Source organism: Eptatretus burgeri, chromosome 5 (assembly GCF_056783735.1).
Source record: "Eptatretus burgeri isolate ZD-2024b chromosome 5, Ebu_testis_v1, whole genome shotgun sequence".
Taxonomy (NCBI): domain Eukaryota; kingdom Metazoa; phylum Chordata; class Myxini; order Myxiniformes; family Myxinidae; genus Eptatretus; species Eptatretus burgeri.
Window position 1 is genome coordinate 11,178,967 of NC_140965.1, and position 20,282 is coordinate 11,199,248.

At 49.7% G+C, this 20,282-nt stretch overlaps 1 protein-coding gene across 8 annotated transcripts in view; it reads left to right on the forward strand.

Moving 5' to 3' along the window:
- Positions 1-20,282, forward strand: part of PHRF1 (PHD and ring finger domains 1) — an 87,272-nt gene that overhangs the window by 40,780 nt on the left and 26,210 nt on the right. For 7 of the 8 annotated variants that reach the window (XM_085880701.1, XM_085880703.1, XM_085880700.1 and 4 more), the window contains one exon: positions 1,926-2,012. The exons of the other annotated variant lie outside the window; for it this stretch is intronic. In XM_085880701.1, coding sequence (XP_085736827.1) covers positions 1,926-2,012 — 87 coding nt within the window. The remainder of the gene's footprint in view (positions 1-1,925; positions 2,013-20,282) is intronic. 8 annotated transcript variants of the gene reach the window in all.

The following is a 20,282-nucleotide window of genomic DNA, read 5'->3' on the forward strand; positions in this document are numbered from 1 at the left end:
TGGGCCTGGCCCGCAAATTTTCTCTCATGCTCTTGCACAATTTTGTGGCTGGTAAGTGTGACTCAACTGGCAGGTATACCCATCTGCCGAACTCTATCTTCAGCATCCCCGTGTCGCTGAGGCTGTCTCCGAGCCTACCTACTCCGTATGAACGTGGGGAATGCCCTTCCTGGCATTTTCCCCGTCGATGCCCACGTGGAATTTTGGTGCTCCGGGTCCCATTTCTGTGGGCTACCCGTGCCCATTACACTAACTCGGTCGCTTGGACCCATGGCCTACTCTGGCCGACTACTTCAGTGCCCGGGGTGCCCTCTACTCAGTGCGCATATTTCACCAGCCACGCTCCCAGCCGTTCAATAGTCTCCTGCACCATACAAAAGGTTTCGCGCCTTCGTTCAACACCAACAACCAATCCACATCCTTTAGGTTAATTTAACTAACCTGCTAACTAACGTAACACTAACCCCGGGTTCCCTTGGGTGGGAGTCACTCCTCCCCCCAATCATTTGTTCGCACCATGCATTCCACATTGACTCGATTCACACTCAGGCTCGCTGACCCACATTCATTCATTATGTTCCTTTCTCTTTTGATTTTATTTTTCACATCACACTGACGCTCCACTAGCTACGTTCCCCTCACTACCTCGTGCTCCCCGTCATCCCTTACTTAAATGCACGTTCCATTTAATTCTATTGCAAAGCCAATCTACGTCCCCACTACACGTTCCATGTCTCCATCCATTCTAAATTCTATCCTAAATTCCCCCTAACTTGTGCCACCGGGCCCCATAGAGGACTGCTCATGTCCCATGAGGCTGGTCTATCGAACGCTAAACCCTTCCCCGAACTAATGCGCCTTTGCCCCCGACGAGGATGTTCGCGACATCCTGCCCGGGGATCGTGTACTCGTGGCGAGGCTCGATGAGCCTTGCGTCTCCAGGGCAGCGGTTTACAGCACGCTCGTCCCCTCCATTTGGCTGATACATGAGGCCGTAACGTCGCCCCGTTAATTACCTCACACGCTCGCTTTCGGGCCATCCACCATGTGAGCCACCGTGTGCTACTCACCTGGCCTTCGTGCTGCGTGATCCCTGATGACGTCACTCGCACATCAACCGCTCTGCCCGGCTTGCCACGCAGACGTGCCCTGAGGTGTTGTCAGGACTCGTTCCGCTCGTCCCGCAAACAACACTCGTGGTGCGCAGCACATCGAGCCCCGCACGTGCTCACATGGGGCCATACTCTTGCCAAATTCACTCGACCCCTCAATTTACCTCCATTTTAGCTGACCGTGCTCTGGTCTTGTACCTGGCGCAGATAGTTTCAACGCCGTCTTCCCATCATGCAATAGTCCGCGCTTGGGCAGTTTGCAAAACACGGAACGGACCTCACACGCGGTGCCCCGCGGAGCCGGCACGGTTTCTGAAATGATTTCGTCCGTTACACGACCCACGACTCCCGTCTGGGTCAGTCCGTGTCCCATTTCCTTACATGGACTCACACCTGCCATGTCATTTGCACTCAATTCACGCTCCGACACAATCACACTGGGGGCTTGTGTTAGCCCACGAGAACCCGGGGCTTCTATCCCCCCAAAGCTCAGCATGCGCTCTTTCGCACCATGCAACCGTTCTACCTCGTACAGCCTTGCCGGACTCACCTCGTCACGGTCTGCTTCGAGGGACCATATCGTCTCCCCTTGTTCCTGCGGGAGATTAACCTGACCCTCGCACTGGGTCTCAAAACATTCCACATGCTCAATCTCAATATCTCTTACCATTTCTATTTGTGTCTGCTCCTCTTTTATTTTGTGCAACTCGTTCACCTCTTTTAATTTCTGCATCTCTTTTACCTCTTTTAACTCCTGCGTCTCTTATGATGCCCATTTACTGGCTCTTTGTCTCTACCTGTCCGATTTCACAGGTTTCCCTCTTGACCACCGTGGTTTCACTCATCACCTCGACCTTGCCTGTAGTCATCGCGGTCCGAACAGCTTCCACATTTCCCCACGTACAGTACCGATCTCACCTGCCATTTTCCGATCCATGTTTTGCATTTCACCCTTTACCTTTGCCAGCTCCGCCTTCATTTCCTCCTGACCTGCCTTCAGTGTTTGCATATTCCAATCCATGCGTTTTTCCATGTTTTGCAGATTCCCATTCATTTGTGTTTGTAAGTTTATTCCCATGTTTTGCATTTCCCCCTTCATTTGTGTTTGTAAGTTTTGCATATCACTCCTCTGTGCTTGTGTATTCCCATCCATTGTTTGTATTATCATCTCCATCATCTGGTTCATGTCAAATGGCTTTGGCGAAGCCGATCTGTTATGATCGGGTGTGGATCCAATAGGGATCGTGAGGTCCTCTGGGAGGGAAATTTGATACAGGGGATGCCCAAGCATTGTCGCTGTCGCAGTTGCCCCCAATGTTACCTCTGGGTATGGCTGCAAGGAAAGATCTCCCTCAAAGGTGTTGTCCTGAGCCATGGATTCCACTAACATTGTCTCAGAACCCACCTGTACCAGCTCGTCTTGGTCCGTCATGATCCGTACCGAGAATTAAATAAAATTTGGATCTTGCTGTTAATTTTGGAGGGAAAGGGGGGGGGGTTGCTAAGCACACCCCTGGTCCGAATCCCATAAATTTCTCTATGGGGGGGGGGTCCGTATCCCACACTTGACACCAAGTTGTTGCGGGCCGGGGTCTGGCGGAGAGAACGACCACTAGGTTGGGGAAACTACGTCGATTCCCACCAGACTCCCCAGAATTGTAGGCAGTCGCTCACGGATAATTCCGTGACGCGGCGGGTCACTTAACCGACCGTGGACGCCAATACTTCAACCGCATGGCGTAGGTCTTTTTGTCTCGAATCAATTTACCTCATTAACCATGCGGTTTCGACTACCGGGGAACCACGCCCTCGGTATGCCTTTCCCGAACCGGGTTACGCTACCAAGTACGGTAGAGTACCAACTACCAACTCTGGATCGGATGCAGCCGAGTGGAACTTCCAAGGACGTACCGGCTGGAATGAACAGATTATCGGGGATAAAGACCCGGCTTAAACTCAGATCCAAACCAATGAAGGAAAAGACAATAATTTATTTACAATCAACTTACAAAAGAAGGACACAGAGCAGACTTACGTGGGAATAAAACAGGCAAGATTTACAATGATCAAATAAAAACACATGCATTTCTACTTAAAGACGGCGCCACACACTCAGACGCACACTCAGACGAAAATAAACCCAGTTGTATGGCAAAGGACCCCCGCAGCCAGAGAGGGAGGTGAGCTGATGTCGCAGTTCTTTCGAGTTCCAGAACGTTGGAGCGAAGGGATGCTCCGCGGTGCGGCACCTGTCAATGGTGGTGCGGCTCGGTCCACAGCCGCACGTGTGGAGACCGTGTCTGCGAATGAGCCCGGGTCGAGTAGAGCAGAGTCCGAGGCGAGGATCAGGGCTGCTGACGGGACCCAACGAGAGACCCGGTCAAGGTCGGGTCTTCCCAGCTCTCTCACACTCAAAACGAACGACCCCCAAAGAGCACAACCACTCTACAACCTTCCTCCTTTCTTTCACTACCAGCCGACAAACTGTCTCACTCCAACGCTCTTCGCTCTCAGGGTTCCTTCGTAATTTATAGATCTCCCGCAGCGGGGAGGGGCCTTAGTGAAGCTGACGTCACTGTCCGCCCTGATTGGACGGGGCTTCCATGGGTCCGCCCTTTCTGGGCGGGCTTTCAGTCATGCCGGGAATCCCGCCCACTCCACGCATGTCCGGATTCGCTAAAAAGGTACTGCACAAAGATTTTGCCTTGGAAAGAGAGAGGGAGGTGCTGTGGTTCAAAATAAAAGGGGAGAAATGATTTATAAACCTAACTAAAAGCCATTGCAACGCACCAAAGTGTCTTCCCACGACACACAAGGTGGGGATCCATCTACACATATACTTAATGGAATAACTAACTTCGGGACAACTGTATGTTTGTATGCATACAGTTCCGAGAACCGTGACTATATGTAAATATCTCTTTATATAGATATACAGGCAACCCCCGCTTTATCCCGGTTCATCGCGGGTTTTCCCTTGGAACGAAACTAATTTTTTTCTGCGGATTCCCCCTGTACATCGCGGTAATATAATATATAAAATATAAATTATTTAAGCAATAAATTATAACGCGTGGTGCTCGACCAGTCACACAACGCACGAGACAAAGTTTCGCTTGTGAACTTCGAATATTTTCTACGTTTTTTTTCTCCAAGCTCCACGATGCCGCCCAAACGCCCTGCACCTTCTAAGGCTTCTGGCAAGGAACCGAAGTGCCAGAGGAAGGTCCTGACACTCCAGGAGAAGGTTAAGGTGCTCGATATGCTTCGGGAAGGAAAAAGGTTTGCCACCGTTGGACGAGCACTGCTCGTACCCAACACCTCAAAACTGACCAGACCCAGCGAGTCTATCTCCAGCACCTCAAACCCAATCACTGCCAAACCGACCAGACCAGACGAGTCGATCTCCGGCACCTCAAACCCGATCACTGCCAAACCGACCAGACCAGACGAGTCGATCTCAGGCACCTCAAACCCGATCACTCCAAAACCGACCAGACCAGACGAGTCGATTTTTGGGTGAGGCGTCCATTCATCGCGGATTTTCACTTAGCGCGGGGAGGTTTGGAACGTAACCCCCGCGAGAAACGGGTGATTACTGTATATGGAAATGTATTTATGTAAATATCTATATATATGTATATATATTGTTACAGACTTGGAAGCCATTTGCACACAAACAGACAGCAGTCCCCGCAGTTTAGTTATTTCGATAAGTATGTGTTTATAGTCAGGGTGCCGTCCTGTCTATTGGGTTAATTTCATGTGTGCGCTGTGGGTTTCTTTTATAGTCAGTTTTTTTTACATCTTGAAGCCTCACAATGCCAACAAAACCCTCGCTTCACTCCTCCCACTCTGGGCGAGCAAGGGCTTCACCCGCCCAGCTTTCACTACTTGGCACCATCAATGCCATCGCCCACGTGCAACGTGTCACGTTCAGGGGTGAGGTTCCCTCCTCCCACCGGACCTCCTCCAATCAGGAGGGGAGTGGCGAGGGGAAAAAAATCCCTCAGACCTTATGAAAGAGAAGAGTAGAGTGGTCGTCAAGAAGAGAGAGGAGCAGTCATCGTGGCCATTGCTCTTGGTGTGCGTCATGAGAATCGTCGTGGTCTGCAGTCTTTTGCGTGGCTCCTCGTGGTGGTGGTGGTGGTGGTCGAGCAGCCAGGATCGTGGGCTCGGTGGATTCCGGGACGTGGGTTCGAGTCCTTCCTTGGTGGGTTGGAGTCCGGTGTGACCGCATGAGGTGGACAGGTACCCGGCCAGACCTTGACTCCCCAGCTGACCTATCCTCCTCGGCTGGAGGGTCCAATAAAGACCCGACGGGGTTCATTTCTTTCAGGAGTGTGTGTGTCCGTGGGCCCTGTCCTTAAGTAGAAATTGCTAAGTGTTTGTTTGTATATAAATTGCATTTCTCACATTTGGTTTTAACTCTGCTCTTTTTGCTCCCCTGCCCGATTATAAATAAACCCCCAATTGCTCAATGTACCAGCTCGTTGTCGTGCTTTCTATTATTGACCCAGCACGGTTCGTGCTTGAGAACCAGTAAGCCGATTGGGTTGTAAGTTGTCGTTTGGACTGACTGACTTCGATAATTCCGCTCGGTTACACCGGAGCGAGGTCGCTAAAGTGACCCGGTTCGACAGAGTCAGTTGAGGGTGTGACTTCCCCGGTAATTTCACGACATGGGTACTTAGGTGTATTGAAATTTGGCTATTAACCCTACCCCACACCATCAGGGAATTGGCGATCACTGTCCTTAAGTGACCTGTGACCTTCGGTGTTGTCTGAAGGTTACAACCTGCAATTCCGGGTGTTCGGTGGGAGACGGCTCTCCTGCTCCACCTGGCGGCCGTTCCTCACCACCGGCCCCCGGCCCACAACAATATGTATATGTATTAATGTAAATATCTTCTTTATGGATATGTATTTATGTAAATATGTATTTGTATAAATATATATATATATATATATATATATATATATATATATATATATATATATATATATATATATATATATGTTTATGTGTGTGTGTATATGTATATATATATATATATATATATGTTTATGTGTGTGTGTATATGTATATATATATGTATATGTATGTATGTATATATATATATATGTGTATATATATATATATATATATGTGTATATATATATGTGTATATATATATATGTATATATATATATGTATATATATATATGTATATATATATATATATATATATATATATATATATATATATATATATTGTTGTGGTTTCCATCCGTTCGGCGTGCGGACGACCGCTTTTCGCAAATTGTGGCCGCGCGCCCACCGGACGGGCAATCCAGTCGTAGTTTTCCGGATCAACGCCAAAATCCAGCTACGGGTGTGTTTTTAAGCACACCACAACCTTGTCAATGCTCTGCCCGCACGCTACAGGGTCCGATCGCCGAATGGTCGATTTACCTAATTATTCGCGCGGGCAGACTACCGAGAGGTCGTACCTCAACGGAACTTGCTCGGAAACGAGCCGCTTAGGCTGCTCGCTCCGTTTGCGATTGCTGAGCAGTGTATTATCGCCAAGCCCCGTTGGATCCGATTATCTTATCGGCTATTAAAAACCAGCTATTATTCCGAACGCAATTACAGCAGCTCAATGGAGGAAGGGACACAACGAGCAGGTGAATATTCAAACAATGAGGGCATTTATTGTACACGTATGCAAGCAATGAATGCAATGGGGGTAAGGGACAGGACACGAGCAAAAAGAACCTACAGCCGTTGTATATTTATTTTGTACACAATCACTTGGTCAGTTCTACTTATAGGACAAGGCGCCACAACTTCCGTGCAAAAACCCCAGGAAAGAAAAGTGAGAACAGGCCCGTAGGCCTTTAATGTTCCGCGGAGCTATGAAGACCGCAGCAGCTCCGCGAGACCGCGCAGGTTACCTGCCACCCTCGTGGTGACTCGCTGGGCGACCCTCAAGGTTTCGGCGTCAACACGGCAGTTGGCGTGGTGGCTTGGTTGATCCAGGCCTAGCCGTGCGACCTGGTCGATCGGGCCTAGCCAACGACGCCTCAGGGGAGCGAACGGGCCTCGCTCTTTCAGAGTTGATGCTCTTTCAAGAGCCCGCCCACTCCTCCGCGTCGCTCGGACCGTCTCGCGGCCCGATTACCTCGGACCATTATGTCGCTGGCTGGCGACTTCTCTCTGGCTGCCTCCACCAACCAACAGCCTTGCACTGGACTCGAACCTCTCCCGGACTCCAAGCTCCGCTGCGATCTGACAAGCAACAGCCCTGCACTGGACTCAAACTGGAACTGGCGTTCTCTACCCTGACTCCGAACGAACTGCACTCTACTTCGAACCCAGAATCCAGCTCGACTCCGCTCGATTCCAGACAAACTCCTCTCCTCAACTGGACCACGAACCCAGACTCGTACCCCACTGACTCCCGGGGCCTCAGCCCCGCCTTTTATGGGGTTTGGGGGGGGGTGTTTGGTCTTTCACCTATGACCCTTCACCCCCTCCCCCCGCTGGCTCCGCCCTTTTTGTCATTTTGATCCGATCATGCCGTCAAATGCGGAGAAAGCGGACGTGGTAGAAATCACCAGCCCTCGCCCCAACGAGGGAGTCCCCGCGTCTGTCGGCGGAGATGCTGCTCGTCCGTGGAATGCCGTTGCTGGCGAAAAGATGGCAGCGTCTGTGGAGATGAAGGTGAGGAGACGTTTGTTTGTTGATGTTGTGAGGGGATGTTGGCGGTTGTTGGTTTAGGTTGTGAGGAGATGTTGGCAGTCGTTGGTTAAGGTGGTAAGGAGATGTTGGGGGTTGTTGGTTAAGGTGGTAAGGAGATGTTGTTTGTTGTTGGTTAAGGTGGTGAGGAAATGTTGTTTAAAATAAAGATAGAAAAGAATAATACTACCTCAAGATTGCACAGCCCGGCTCATGAATAAATCCCCGTTAGACATCGGTGGGGAAATCTATCTGGACATGCACTTATCGACATAACTGATCTTCGGGGAACCTGAATGGTGTTCTGTGAATTTCCACAACCGTAACAATATATACTAGCCGAAACCCGTCACAGACGGATTCCGTTCCATGAGCCCAATATGACAACCAGTGGCGGCTCTTGTAAGAGCCGGATCCCAGTCGATGTACTCCATGGCCTTACCGAATGAGCCCTACAAAACGTCCTTGTACACGACATTTTTGGTGTACACTACTCCTTGTGAAGAAGTCCCCTGATTTGTGCACGTGTCTACTTTGACGTACACAATGTCAAAACTTCTCAGGTCACAGTACTGAGAAAAACGTGACGTGACCGCGAGGAGGAGCACACAATTGGTCCTTCAGTATTAATATATAGATGCTTCAGAGTTGAAGGTTGACTATTGCCACAATGTGCGATGCACTCTTACAGGTACGAAGTTTCTTTCAGTCCAGGTCACAGTACCGAGAAAAACGTGACGCGACCGCTAGAAGGAGCACAAAATTGGTCCTTCAGCATTAATATATAGATGCATTGGGGAGAACAAGTATTTGATACACTGCCGATTTTGCAGGTTTTCCCACTTACAAAGCACGTAGAGGTCTGTAATTTTTATCATAGGTACACTTCAACTGTGAAAGATGGAATCTAAAACAAAAATCCTAAAAATCACATTTGGTTGGTGCTGGACTATTGACTCGAGCTTCCGATGGTCTGGGGGAGAATTGCCGATTGCATTAGAAAGGCATGCAAGTAAATACTTTTTAAGAGACTGCACGAATGGGGTCTTTTACGGCGCAGGGAACATGGCCAGCACGACACCCACGCTGTACGAGACGCGTACGGAGGCCAATAAAGCCGACTCCACGCCATGTTGGGCAGGATACGAGTGTGTGGATTGAAGCGGCTTGTTCTTTTTTTTTAAACCTCAATACCCGGCACATATTTGTGTTCTCCCCGCTCACACGCTAGCGGAGTCGTGTGAACGCGAGCGCTGGCCACGTGCGTAATGGCGGAACCGCGCGCACTGTATGGAATGTGCTCGAAAGCAGACACATACGCCGCTCGTGAAACGTGCATGGATTTATCCATGGCGATGTACCTTCGGTCCTCGCTGGCAGCGGTGGATTCTCCACAGATGGTGAGCATCTTCTCGTCTCTGTGGCCAGTGAGGCTGCGAACGAGCCAGGGAATGTACAGTGCGGGCCACGTTAGCGCGCGGAACGAGCGCGTTGATCGACGCTGGTCGAACGCCTGAGCGGGCATGCGGGACCCTCGACCGGTCGCCCGGGGGTTTTTGCAGGATGATTCGCGTGCCAATTTCGGTGTGGGCGATTCATGTCATCTCGTGGGTTCGGAGCGCAATATTGCCGCTGTTTAAGATGGCCTTGCCGGAAACGAAGTGAGGCGGTTTCCGGCCCAAGCTAGCGGGCCACATGAGGGGTCGGGGCCAATCGGAGCACCCGATTCGGGTGATGTCGTTTGGATTCGGCATGGCCCCTCCCCCCGAGCTGCAGGCCCTATAAAGGTCGGGGCAGTCCCTCTTGTCGGTTGGTCTGTGTTTCCTGCTCCTCGTCTCCGCCTCCTCATCTCCACCCACGCCTCTCCTCGTCGACACTGTCACGACCCGCCTCCGCCTCCTCGTCTCCACCCACACCACGTCGACCCCACCCGCCTTCCTGATCCCGCCTATTACTCCACCCTCGCCCTCTGGACTCCGCCCCTTCTCCACTCAAGCTCCTCCTTTACGAACACAGTCTCCACATGTGCAGCTTGGGCCAGAGACAATGCGCCCACTGTTGGGTACCGCACCCCGGAGCATCTCCCCCCCCCCCCGAAACGTATTGGTGGCACGTGCTATCGGGCGCACAGGTACCGATATCATAGCCTCAACTACCCCCTTCCCTGGTTGCAAAACTCCCTCTTCATCGGGTTTTCTGTGTGTGTGCGTGTGTGTGTGTGTGCTGGTGCCTGTCTGCTTAAGTAAGACTGCAGAAGATTGTTATTGTTATTATTTTCGCGTTAAGTCTGCTCTGTGTCCCCTTTTGTAAGTTGCCTGTTTATTGTCGCACCATGCTTCTTTCTATCCCTGCACAACACACCCCAATAAATCTTCACCGTGCCACATATCTTTCCTCGCCTGCTTGTAAATAAATTATTATTATTAGGAATGTTCTCTGCTCGTTTTTGTCTTTTCTTCCATTGATCATGCATGGTCCGAATCCGACTTTAGCCGGGACTTTATTCCCAATGATATGTTCCTTTTAGCCGGTACGTCCTTGGTAGTGTCGCTCGGCTGCATCCGATCCGGAAAAGTGATCCGATCCGGTCGTGATCCGGTTCGGACAAGGCGTACCGAGGGCGTGTTCCCCGGTAATTAAATCACGTGATTAATTTGGTAACCCGATTAACCCATAGACGGGAGGACCCTCGGTCACGCGGTTGAGTTATTGGCGTCCACGGTCGGTTAAGCGACCCACCGCGTCACGGAATTATCCATGTGCGACGGCCTACCATTCCGGGGAGTCTGGTGTTAACCAACATAGTGGTCTTCTCACCTAGTGGTCTTCTCACCCGACCCCCAGCCCATGTGTGTATACATATACAGTCATGCGCCACTTAACGACGGGGTTACGTTCTGAGAAACGCGTCGTTAAGCGACGTCGTCATTGTGCGAACATCATTTTTTTTCGTTTTCGTTTTCGAACATCGTTTTCGAACATCATACTTGCACAAACCTAGACACCTAGGCTATATGGTATAGCCTATTTTCGTTTTCGAACATCGTACTTACACAAACCTCGACACCGAGGCTATATGGTATAACTATATGGTTTCCAGGTCAATCACTCGACGTGACCTCTTACTGGCAATATCAGCAGTGGATTTTGTATGCTTAAGGTCCATGATGAACAAAACAACATGAGATTAAATCAAGCACACGGAAAAATGATGAAATCAAGAGACGCGGTAAACACGAGATGTACAGTAGAACAATGCTGCGTGACGTAAACTTTTTTTTTTTATAAGTAGAAAGAGTACACTCTAAAACTACGATAAAAGTACAGTATAGTAAATACATAAACCAGTAACATCGTTGTTTATTATCATTTTCAAGTATTATGTACTGTAAGGTGTACATAATTGTATGTGCTATTTTTATACGACTGGCAGCGCTTCGTCGGCAACATCACTCGGCGATAGGAATGTTTCAGCTGCTTTTTTTTTTATTTTTTTTTTTCTAGAGCTGGCAGATCCGTCGTATATGCGATCCGTCGTTGCCCAGAACGTTGTTAAGCGGCACATGACTGTTTTTATATTTTTGTGTATTTTTTTTTATATTTTATATATATGTTTATATATATGTTTATATATATATATATATATATATATATATATATATATATATATATATATATATATATACACATATATATGTGTGTTGTAGAATTCCCGCCTGCCGGCGTGCGAACGACCGCGTCTAACCAATTGCAGTCGCTTCGCCCACCGAACGGACAATCCAGTCGTGACTTTCTGGAACAACGCCAGAAACCAGTCACGGGTGGGTTTTTAATCCCACCACGGCCCAGTCCGTATTCTACCCGCGCGAAATAGGGTCAATCGCCGAATATCGATATACCTAAGTACCCGCGCGGGTAACCTACCGAGGGACCATACCTCTGCGAAGGCCTGCTTGGACATGAACCGCTTAAGCGGTCCGTTCCGTTCTGGGATAACCGAGCGGGTATTATCGCCAGACCTCGCTGGACCCGATTCTATTTATCGGCTATTTAAAAACCAACTATATTCCGAGTGCAAGATGGGGCAGTTCAATGAGGGAATGGACGCAACGAACAGGTTTACATTCACACAAGGACATTTATTATAATAAAGCACGTATGCAATTAAACAAGGCAAAACACGTATGCAATTATACAAGCAACAAAAGCACTACAAAAGAACTACAACCGTCTACTTATTATGAACAGTCACTTGCACTTAACAGCAGTTCCTACTTATTAGACGGGCCCACGGACACACGTATGCGCGCGCGCACACACACACACACACACACACACACACACACACACACACACACACACCCAATAAATGGTGGCAGAGGCCTTTAATAACGAGCTCCAGCTCGGAGGACAGGTGAGCTGAAACGCAGAACCTATCTCAAACCTCTCCACCTCGTGTGGTCTTCAAGTTGTTCGGACCCGGGCTCCAGTGAGAGCGAGCTGGATCCAATCGCCGAGCCGCGATCCTTCCCGAGCTCCCGCGAATCCTCCCGAGCTTCTCAACACGTGCTGGTGAGACGAGGTGCCGATCCTTCCCGTCGATGCGTCACTTCCCCGAGGAACCACCTCCAAGAAGAGGTCGATGAGTCGCACCAAGCCGGGAACCAAAATGGAGAACAAAGAGCTCCACGAACCAAGAAGAATAAGCCACCACTCGCAGCTCGAGCCGAGCGACCGGCTTAGCTTCCTTCCAAACAGGGCAGCTTGAAGCAAAAAGCTCATAGCTAAAAGCTTATCGACATAGCTGACAAAAGGAACCTGAATGTTGTGTGCAATCAAATTCCAAATTCGTAACACGACCCCCTCCCCTTTTTACAGACTCGTCCCGAGTTGTCAAATTTTTGTGTGATCAGCATGTGTAAGTTTTCCCCTTGTACGTTCTTCCTTCGGATCCCTGAGTGCGACATTTCTTTATACGTGTCCCAAAAATAAATAACCTAATGCACTGCGTAACTAACTAAACAAACTCTCAAACTCATTCGGACAACTTAACTAAAATTGCCGGCGCTAAAACAAACATGCAGGTGAGGTTCCACGTATTTACAATTTTCACTCAACTTATCCATTACTTAACCATGGCCCAGGACCTGTGATCTGTGAAAAGGAAAAGGTAAAAGTCATAACAGTCATTGGTGCAGGGGAGTGGATGGAGATGGTCGCAAAACACAAATGAGCATGATGGATGCACGGGCTGCCTGCAGGGCAGCCCTTGCAAATCTGGATGGTCCTGGTGCACATGGTGATGGATGGACACAGGGGCAAACGCAAACAAGACCAGCAGGCATTGGGTCATGGCAGAGGCAGGCAAACGAGGCATGGCAAGGCAAGTCCATGCAGAACAGGCGGCTGCAGCACAACATGCCGGCAGGTGAAGCTGGCGGGCCTCTGGTGTGGTTCCATCAGGTCTGGAGGGAGTGCGGTGGTGCCGGCCGCTCTGAAGGCGGGCTGGGACCGAGCCTACTGTCTCCCCCACTCTATCGCCTTTGCCTGTCTCTGTCCATACCCACTCCCTTGATTTGCCACAATACACAACAAAATTTTGCCCCTCTTTTTTTTTAATTATTTTTATTTCCCTTTTATAATTGTCTCCCCAACCCCCTTTATAGTCTTTGTCTGGCGAACCTATCCTGTCAACCTAGCCTACTCCCAACCCCTACGTTCCCTCTCTGAAGGGGAAAAGGGGGAGACTCGCGTCCTGTCTCGAGGCCCGACAAAGCCTCAGAATGGCCTCCTCAGAGTTCAGCGATCTACCAAGGTGAGTCCAGCGGCCTACAACGAGCGAAGGGATGGATGGTGCAAAGGGGTACATCTCCTAACTATTCTAACATTCATTAACCTGAAACTACCCCGGGGCTTTCCAAAAACGCCTCACACTTTAAAACTATCGGTTCTAAAAACCATGATTCCCGTCGCCTGTGTTTGTGTCCATTATAAATTTGGGCCGTGCCCTCAAATTTTCATACGTGCCCTCGCACAATTTCCTGGCTGGGCAGCGTGACTCAACTGGCAGGAACTCCCCCTCTGCCGAACTCTAACCATTGCACCCCCACGCCCGCAGGCTGCCTCCGAGCCTAGCTGCTCCCTATAAACGCAGGGGGTTGCCCTCTCTGGCATTGCCCCCCTCCGATGCCCACGTGGCGTGTTGATGCCCCGGGTCCCTTTCCGAGGGTCGCCCGTGCCCACTACACTGCCCCCGTGGCATTCTGGCGCTACGGGTCCCGTTTCCGACAGGTCGCCCGTGCCCACTACACTATCCCGACCCCTCTTCGGCCCTTGGCCTACTCTGGCCGACTAGTCTGGTGCCCAGGGTGTCCACTAAACAAAACTCACCTTTCCACAGCCATGCTACCAGCCGGTCCATGAACTCCTGCACCCCTCCAAACGGGTTTCGTGCCTTCTCTCGACACCAACAACAAAACGGCCTCCTTTTAATAAATTTCACTACCCACTAACTAAACATTAAACTGACCCCGGTGTCACTTAGGTGGGAATCACTCCTCCCCCCAACCAGTCATTCGCACCATGCATTCCACATTCGCTCCACTCGCACACTTGGGCCCACTGTCCCACACTCTTTCCTCACACACTTTCCATTTCGCAACTCACACCAACACTCCACACTGCCATCCTTCTCACTAAATCCCCTGACTAACTCATGCTCCCTCGTCATCCCTTATTCTCATGCACGTTCCATTTACTCTACATAGCTAAGCTACGTCTCCACTACACATTTCCAGTCTGTCCATGTCTCCAAAAATCCAAAAATTCCCATTTCCGAAATCTAAACTGAAATCCCTCGAACTAATCCATTCCACAGGCTCCATGAGGAACAACTCATGTCCCCATGAAGCCGGTCTAACTATCGCTAACCCATCCCCCTAACTATTATTTCCTGTGCCCCCTAGTCAGGGGGGTCTTCCACCCCTTGCCCAGGGAGTCCTGTTCACCCGAAGCGAGGCTTGCTTTTTTTTTTTTTTCCATGCGCACACCAGCGCGGCAACTCGCAACCTGCGCTCTTTCCCCGTGACGTCATGGCAGCTGTTCGCATTTCTCGCACCTCGTCCCTTATCAGACGGCACCATCCGGCAGGGATTTCCCTCCTGCCGGATTCCAACCATGCAGCCACGACGTCACCCTGCGCATCAAAAAAACAAGCCTCGCGCTTCGAGGGGTTCCCCACACGAACACATGTGCTCTGCCCGTCGGAGCTTCACACACACGCTCACGTGGGGAACCCATCCGGTCCAAATTCGTAATCCAGCCTACCTTCTGTCCTTCCGCGGGATCGGCAAATCCACTGCTTGCGTTTATGGACGGGGCTTCACTCCCGCAAGCATGCACGTGGCGGTCTCGTGCGGAGCACAGCACGGACCCCGCGCTTGCTGCTGTGAAAACCCGCAACGGTCCTCAAAACAGCTACGGCCGCTACTCGGCTTTTGTCCCTCATCTGTCGCAGTCGTCGTCGTCGCCATTCAACGCGCACACTCCTACGTGCTACGACGCTCACACACCTCACCATTACACCAGGACATGTGGTTGCAGTCTCCCGTATGCAAACCGCCATCTCCCTCTCATACCGCCACCTCACACACGCGGTCTCTCTCACACATCGCCTTTCACTCACACACACCATACTACTCACACACGTGGTCCTGTCACATGCGGTGTTTCATACACATGCGGTGTTTCATCCACACGCGGTGCCTCATCCACACGCGGTTCCTCATCCACACACGGTGCCTCATCCACACACGGTGCTTCATCCGCACCATGCGTGCTTTCCAGCACGTATTTCGGCACCACACACACCGGAACAACCACGCTGGGAATTAGCACCACCACAAGGGGTCCCGGGGTTTCCATAACCCCCAAGCTTTGCGTGCACCTGTTTGCAGCACTCGCCCCCTCTACCTCGCAAGGCTCGACCAGACTATCCTCATCGCGATCCGCCTCAAGGGGGCACAGTCCCTCCCCTCGTTCCTGAAGGAGGCCATCCTGCTACTTGCATCGGGTCCCAACACATTCCACCAGCTCACCCCCATTGTCCTCCACTACGTACGTGTGTGTGTGTGTGTGTGTGTGTGTGTGTGTGTGTGTGTGTGTGTGTGTGTGTGTGTGTGTGTGTGTGTGTGTGTGTGTGTGTGTGTGTGTGTGTGTGTGTGTGTGTGTGTGTGTGTGTTCGTTTTTAGTTTCTTCCACCCCGTCCAATTCATCCTCTGTCTCCCGTGTCTCTGTTTCCCTGACTATTTGCATTTCCGTCACCTTGTTCGTTTCCTTCGGCTCCACTATTATTTCTGCCGTCGTCACCTCGTGTCTCGTCTTACACGTTTCGGTCTCCCCTTTTAATTTTTCGCTCTCCGTCACCATCACTCTCTCTCTGCCGTTAAGAGTCTCGTCCAACACGTCTCCCGTATTATTTTGTCCTCCACCGCGGGGCCGACACAGTCCACACTCCCCCTCAGCTCGCTCGCTCCAGCACGTGGCGTCGCCATGATTTCTCTTCTGCCCATCCTTATTGCCTCCTGCCCTTCCTGGAGGTTTCGCCCCATGCGCTGCATTTCACCCCGCATTTGTTGCATTTTCATGTCCATTATGTTTTTTTTATTTGTTGCGCGATCATTTCCACCATCTGTGTGACGACCGAGAGCTCAAGCAGGGCCGATCCGCCATTATCGGTCTCTGTTTCGCTGGGGGCCAGGGAAGGATTTTGCCGGAGGGGGGAAGGGGAGTGTCATACACCGCGGCCCCTGCCGTTGCGCCCATTCCGGACTCTGCATTTGTTTGTGGGGGGTGTTCAACCTGCATTATGGGCATCTTCTGCACGGTCATTTCGCCCTGAGCCATGATTTCTAACATTTCTAAATTCATTACCCCCTGCTCCCGTTCGCCTTGAACTGCCATCTTGGGTATCGGAAATATTTTAAACTTGGAATTTAATGGAACCGGAGGGTCGCCTCGCACACCCTTGATCCGGTTCTGTTAATTTAATGTGGAGGGGATGAATCTGTATCCCACTTCTGACACCAGTGTTGTAGAATTCCCGCCCGCCGGCGTGCGAACGACTGCGTCTAACCAATCGTGGTCGCTTCGCCGACCGAACGAACAATCCAGTCGTGACTTTCTGGAACAACGCCAGAAACCAGTCACGGGTAGGTTTTTAATCCCACCACGGCCTAGTCCGTATTCTACCAGCGCGAAATAGTGTCAATCGCCGAATATCGATATACCTAAGTACCCGCGCAGGTAACCGACCGAGGGACCGTACCTCGGCGAAGGCCTACTTGGACACGAACCGCTTAAGCGATCCGTTCCGTTCTGGGATAACCGAGAGGGTATTATTGCCAGACCTCGCCAGACCCGATTCTATTTATCGGCTTTTTAAAAACCAACTATATTCCAAGTGCAAGATGGGGCAGTTCAATGGGGGAATGGATGCAACGAACAGGTTTACATTCACACAAGGACCTTTATTATAATAAAGCACGTATACAATTAAACAAGGCAAAACACGTATGCAATTATACAAGCAACAAAAGCACGACAAAATAACTACAACCGTCGACTTATTATGTACAGTCACTTGCACTTAACAGCAGTTCCTACTTATTAGACGGGCCCACGGACACACGTACGCACACACACACACACACACCCAAGAAATGGTGGCAGAGGCCTTTAATAACGAGCTCCAGCTCGGAGGACAGATGAGCTGAAACTCAGAACCTATCTCGAACCTCTCCACCTCGTGTGGTCTTCAGGTTGTTCGGACCCGGCCTCCAGTGAGAGCGAGCTGGATTCAATCGCCGAGCCGCGATCCTTCCCGAGCTCCCGCGAATCCTCCCTAGCTTCTCAACACATGCTGGTGAGACGAGGTGCCGATCCTTCCCGTCGATGTGTCGCTTCCCCAAGGAACCACCTCCACGAAGAGGAACCACCTGCAAAAAAGCTCTCCCGGGCCAAGCAGAAGCCGAAGCTCATGGAACCATCAAAGCAAAAAGCCTCCTCCCGAGCCAGGCCTCAGCCGAAGCTCACTGAGCCAGCCGAAGCAAAAAGCTTCCGAAGGCCTCAACCCTAACCCAAGCCAAACAGGACCCAAAGGTCTCCTGAACGGCTACTCTCTCAACTCCCTTCTCCAACTCTGCCCAAACACGAACAAAGAAAAGATCCCTTCCTTATCCTCTTTCGCCCTCCCCCCCCCCCGCTCCCGGCGTGACTCATGAATCATGCCTTCGTGCTCCATCCCCCGCTCAGCCACGGGTGGGGGGGGAGTTGTTGACATCATGAGTCACGGGACGGTAGGGTGGTTCTTCCCCTTCGCAGAAGAGGGGGAGGGATGTCTCCATTGTTCGTTTCCTAACTATTAAATCGATCCGCAGCGCATCTAATCGATTTCTGAACATTTAAACAATGCAAGGGGAGCTATCTAGGGAACAAGCACTTATCGACATAGCTGACTAAAGGAACCTGAATGTTGTGTGCAATCGAATTCCAAATTCGTAACTATATATATATATATATATATATATATATATATATATATATATATATATATATATATATATATATATATATATATATATATATATATATATATATATATATATATATATATATATATATATATATATATATATATATATATGGTGTCCCAAAAGTCTCCATACATCAGGAAAATTAACACTTTTAACAAAATGTAACTTTATTTACACAACGTTCTCTACATGTTTGCCATTTCTTTGGAAACACACACGAAGTCGTGTCAACACATCTGGCGTTATGCAAGTAATTCCACTTTGAATGCGTTCCTTTAAATGATCCATGTTCTGAATCTTTTCCTTGTACACCATGGCCTTCAAGTGCCCCCACAAGTAAAAGTCGAGTGGGTTGAGATCTGGGGATCTCGCAGGCCACTTCACGTGGCCGCGGCGACCAATCCAAGAATGCAGAAACTGTTGACCCAACCATCGGCGTACGCAGATACCATAATGAGTTGGTGCACCGTCCTGCTGGAAATAACGTGGGGGTTCTCCAGCCTCGTTTAAGAGGGACGGCCTGATGTTGTCTTGCAGCATGTTTAGATAAATGTCAGCATTATGGTTTGTGTCAATGAAAACAGGTCAAACAATTTTGTTGCCCCATATCCTGCACCATCCCATCACTTTTCCAGCACCTTGAATTTTTGACGGACTCATCCAGCTCGGGTTGGGATCACTCCAGTAATGTAAGTTTTGGCGATTGACTTCTCCATTGATACAAAAATTGGCTTCATCAGTAAACAAGATCCCAGCTGTGAAGTTTGCATCACCGTCCAATTTGTTTGGAGCCCATTCGCAAATTTCCAACTTCCTATCTGGGTCGTCTTCACCAAGATGGTGGAACATTTGCATTTTGTATGGATGCAATTTTTCTTTTTCCACGATGCGCTGGATACTTGCTCTGCTCACACCGCTTTCGGCAGACAATCGTCGTATACTTTTTTTCGGGACTCCTTGCAAACGCTGCCAGCACCACATAGGTTTTGCCTTCGTCAGTGGATGTTCGTGGACGTCCACTTCTCGGTTGGTCCGCAACACGACCAGTCTTTCTGTACTTCTCAATAACTTTGCCAACAGTGTCGTGTGTGATGTGCTTGCCATGTTTCCTGTTGAAGTCGTTTGCAACCTTGCGACAGCTTCTCGAACCAGCCATGAGAATGATTTCAATACGTTCTTCTTTTCACAAAGGCATTCTTGAAGGGATTCTGAAAAAAAAGAAGATATAAGCTATGTATGAAGAATTTCGGGAGATATTTTGCTGAAAGTGTTAATTTTCCCTATGTGTGGAGACTTTTGGGACACCCTGTGTATATGTGTATATGTACATATGTACATATATATATATATATATATATATATATATATATATATATATATATATATATATATATATATATATATATATATATATATATATATATATATTGATATTGTTGTGGGGCTGGACGTCGGCGACGAGCACGACCGCTAGATGGAGCTGCAGAGTCGGCTCGACCGATCGCCCGGAATTCAGATCGTACTTCTTCGGAAAAGTCCAAAGAGTACAGGTCCCTTTCGGACCGTGAAGCGTCAATATTTTGGCCACGTGGTACAGGGTTATTTGCCAAATCTTCAAAATACCTGGAGGCCACGTGGCGATCTACCGAGTCTTCACACCCTCGACGGCTCCTGTACGGGACGAGTCGCCTATCATGCTCGACCCAGGTGCGATCCGAGCGGTTTAATCACAGAGATCCGTCGGTCCAAATGTCCCCTTTCCAGCGTAACCGCTTTTACTATTTCTCCAACACGCAGCACGCTCAGCCAATGAAGGAATGGCCACGAACGAGCTGAAACATTGAACAATAGGGG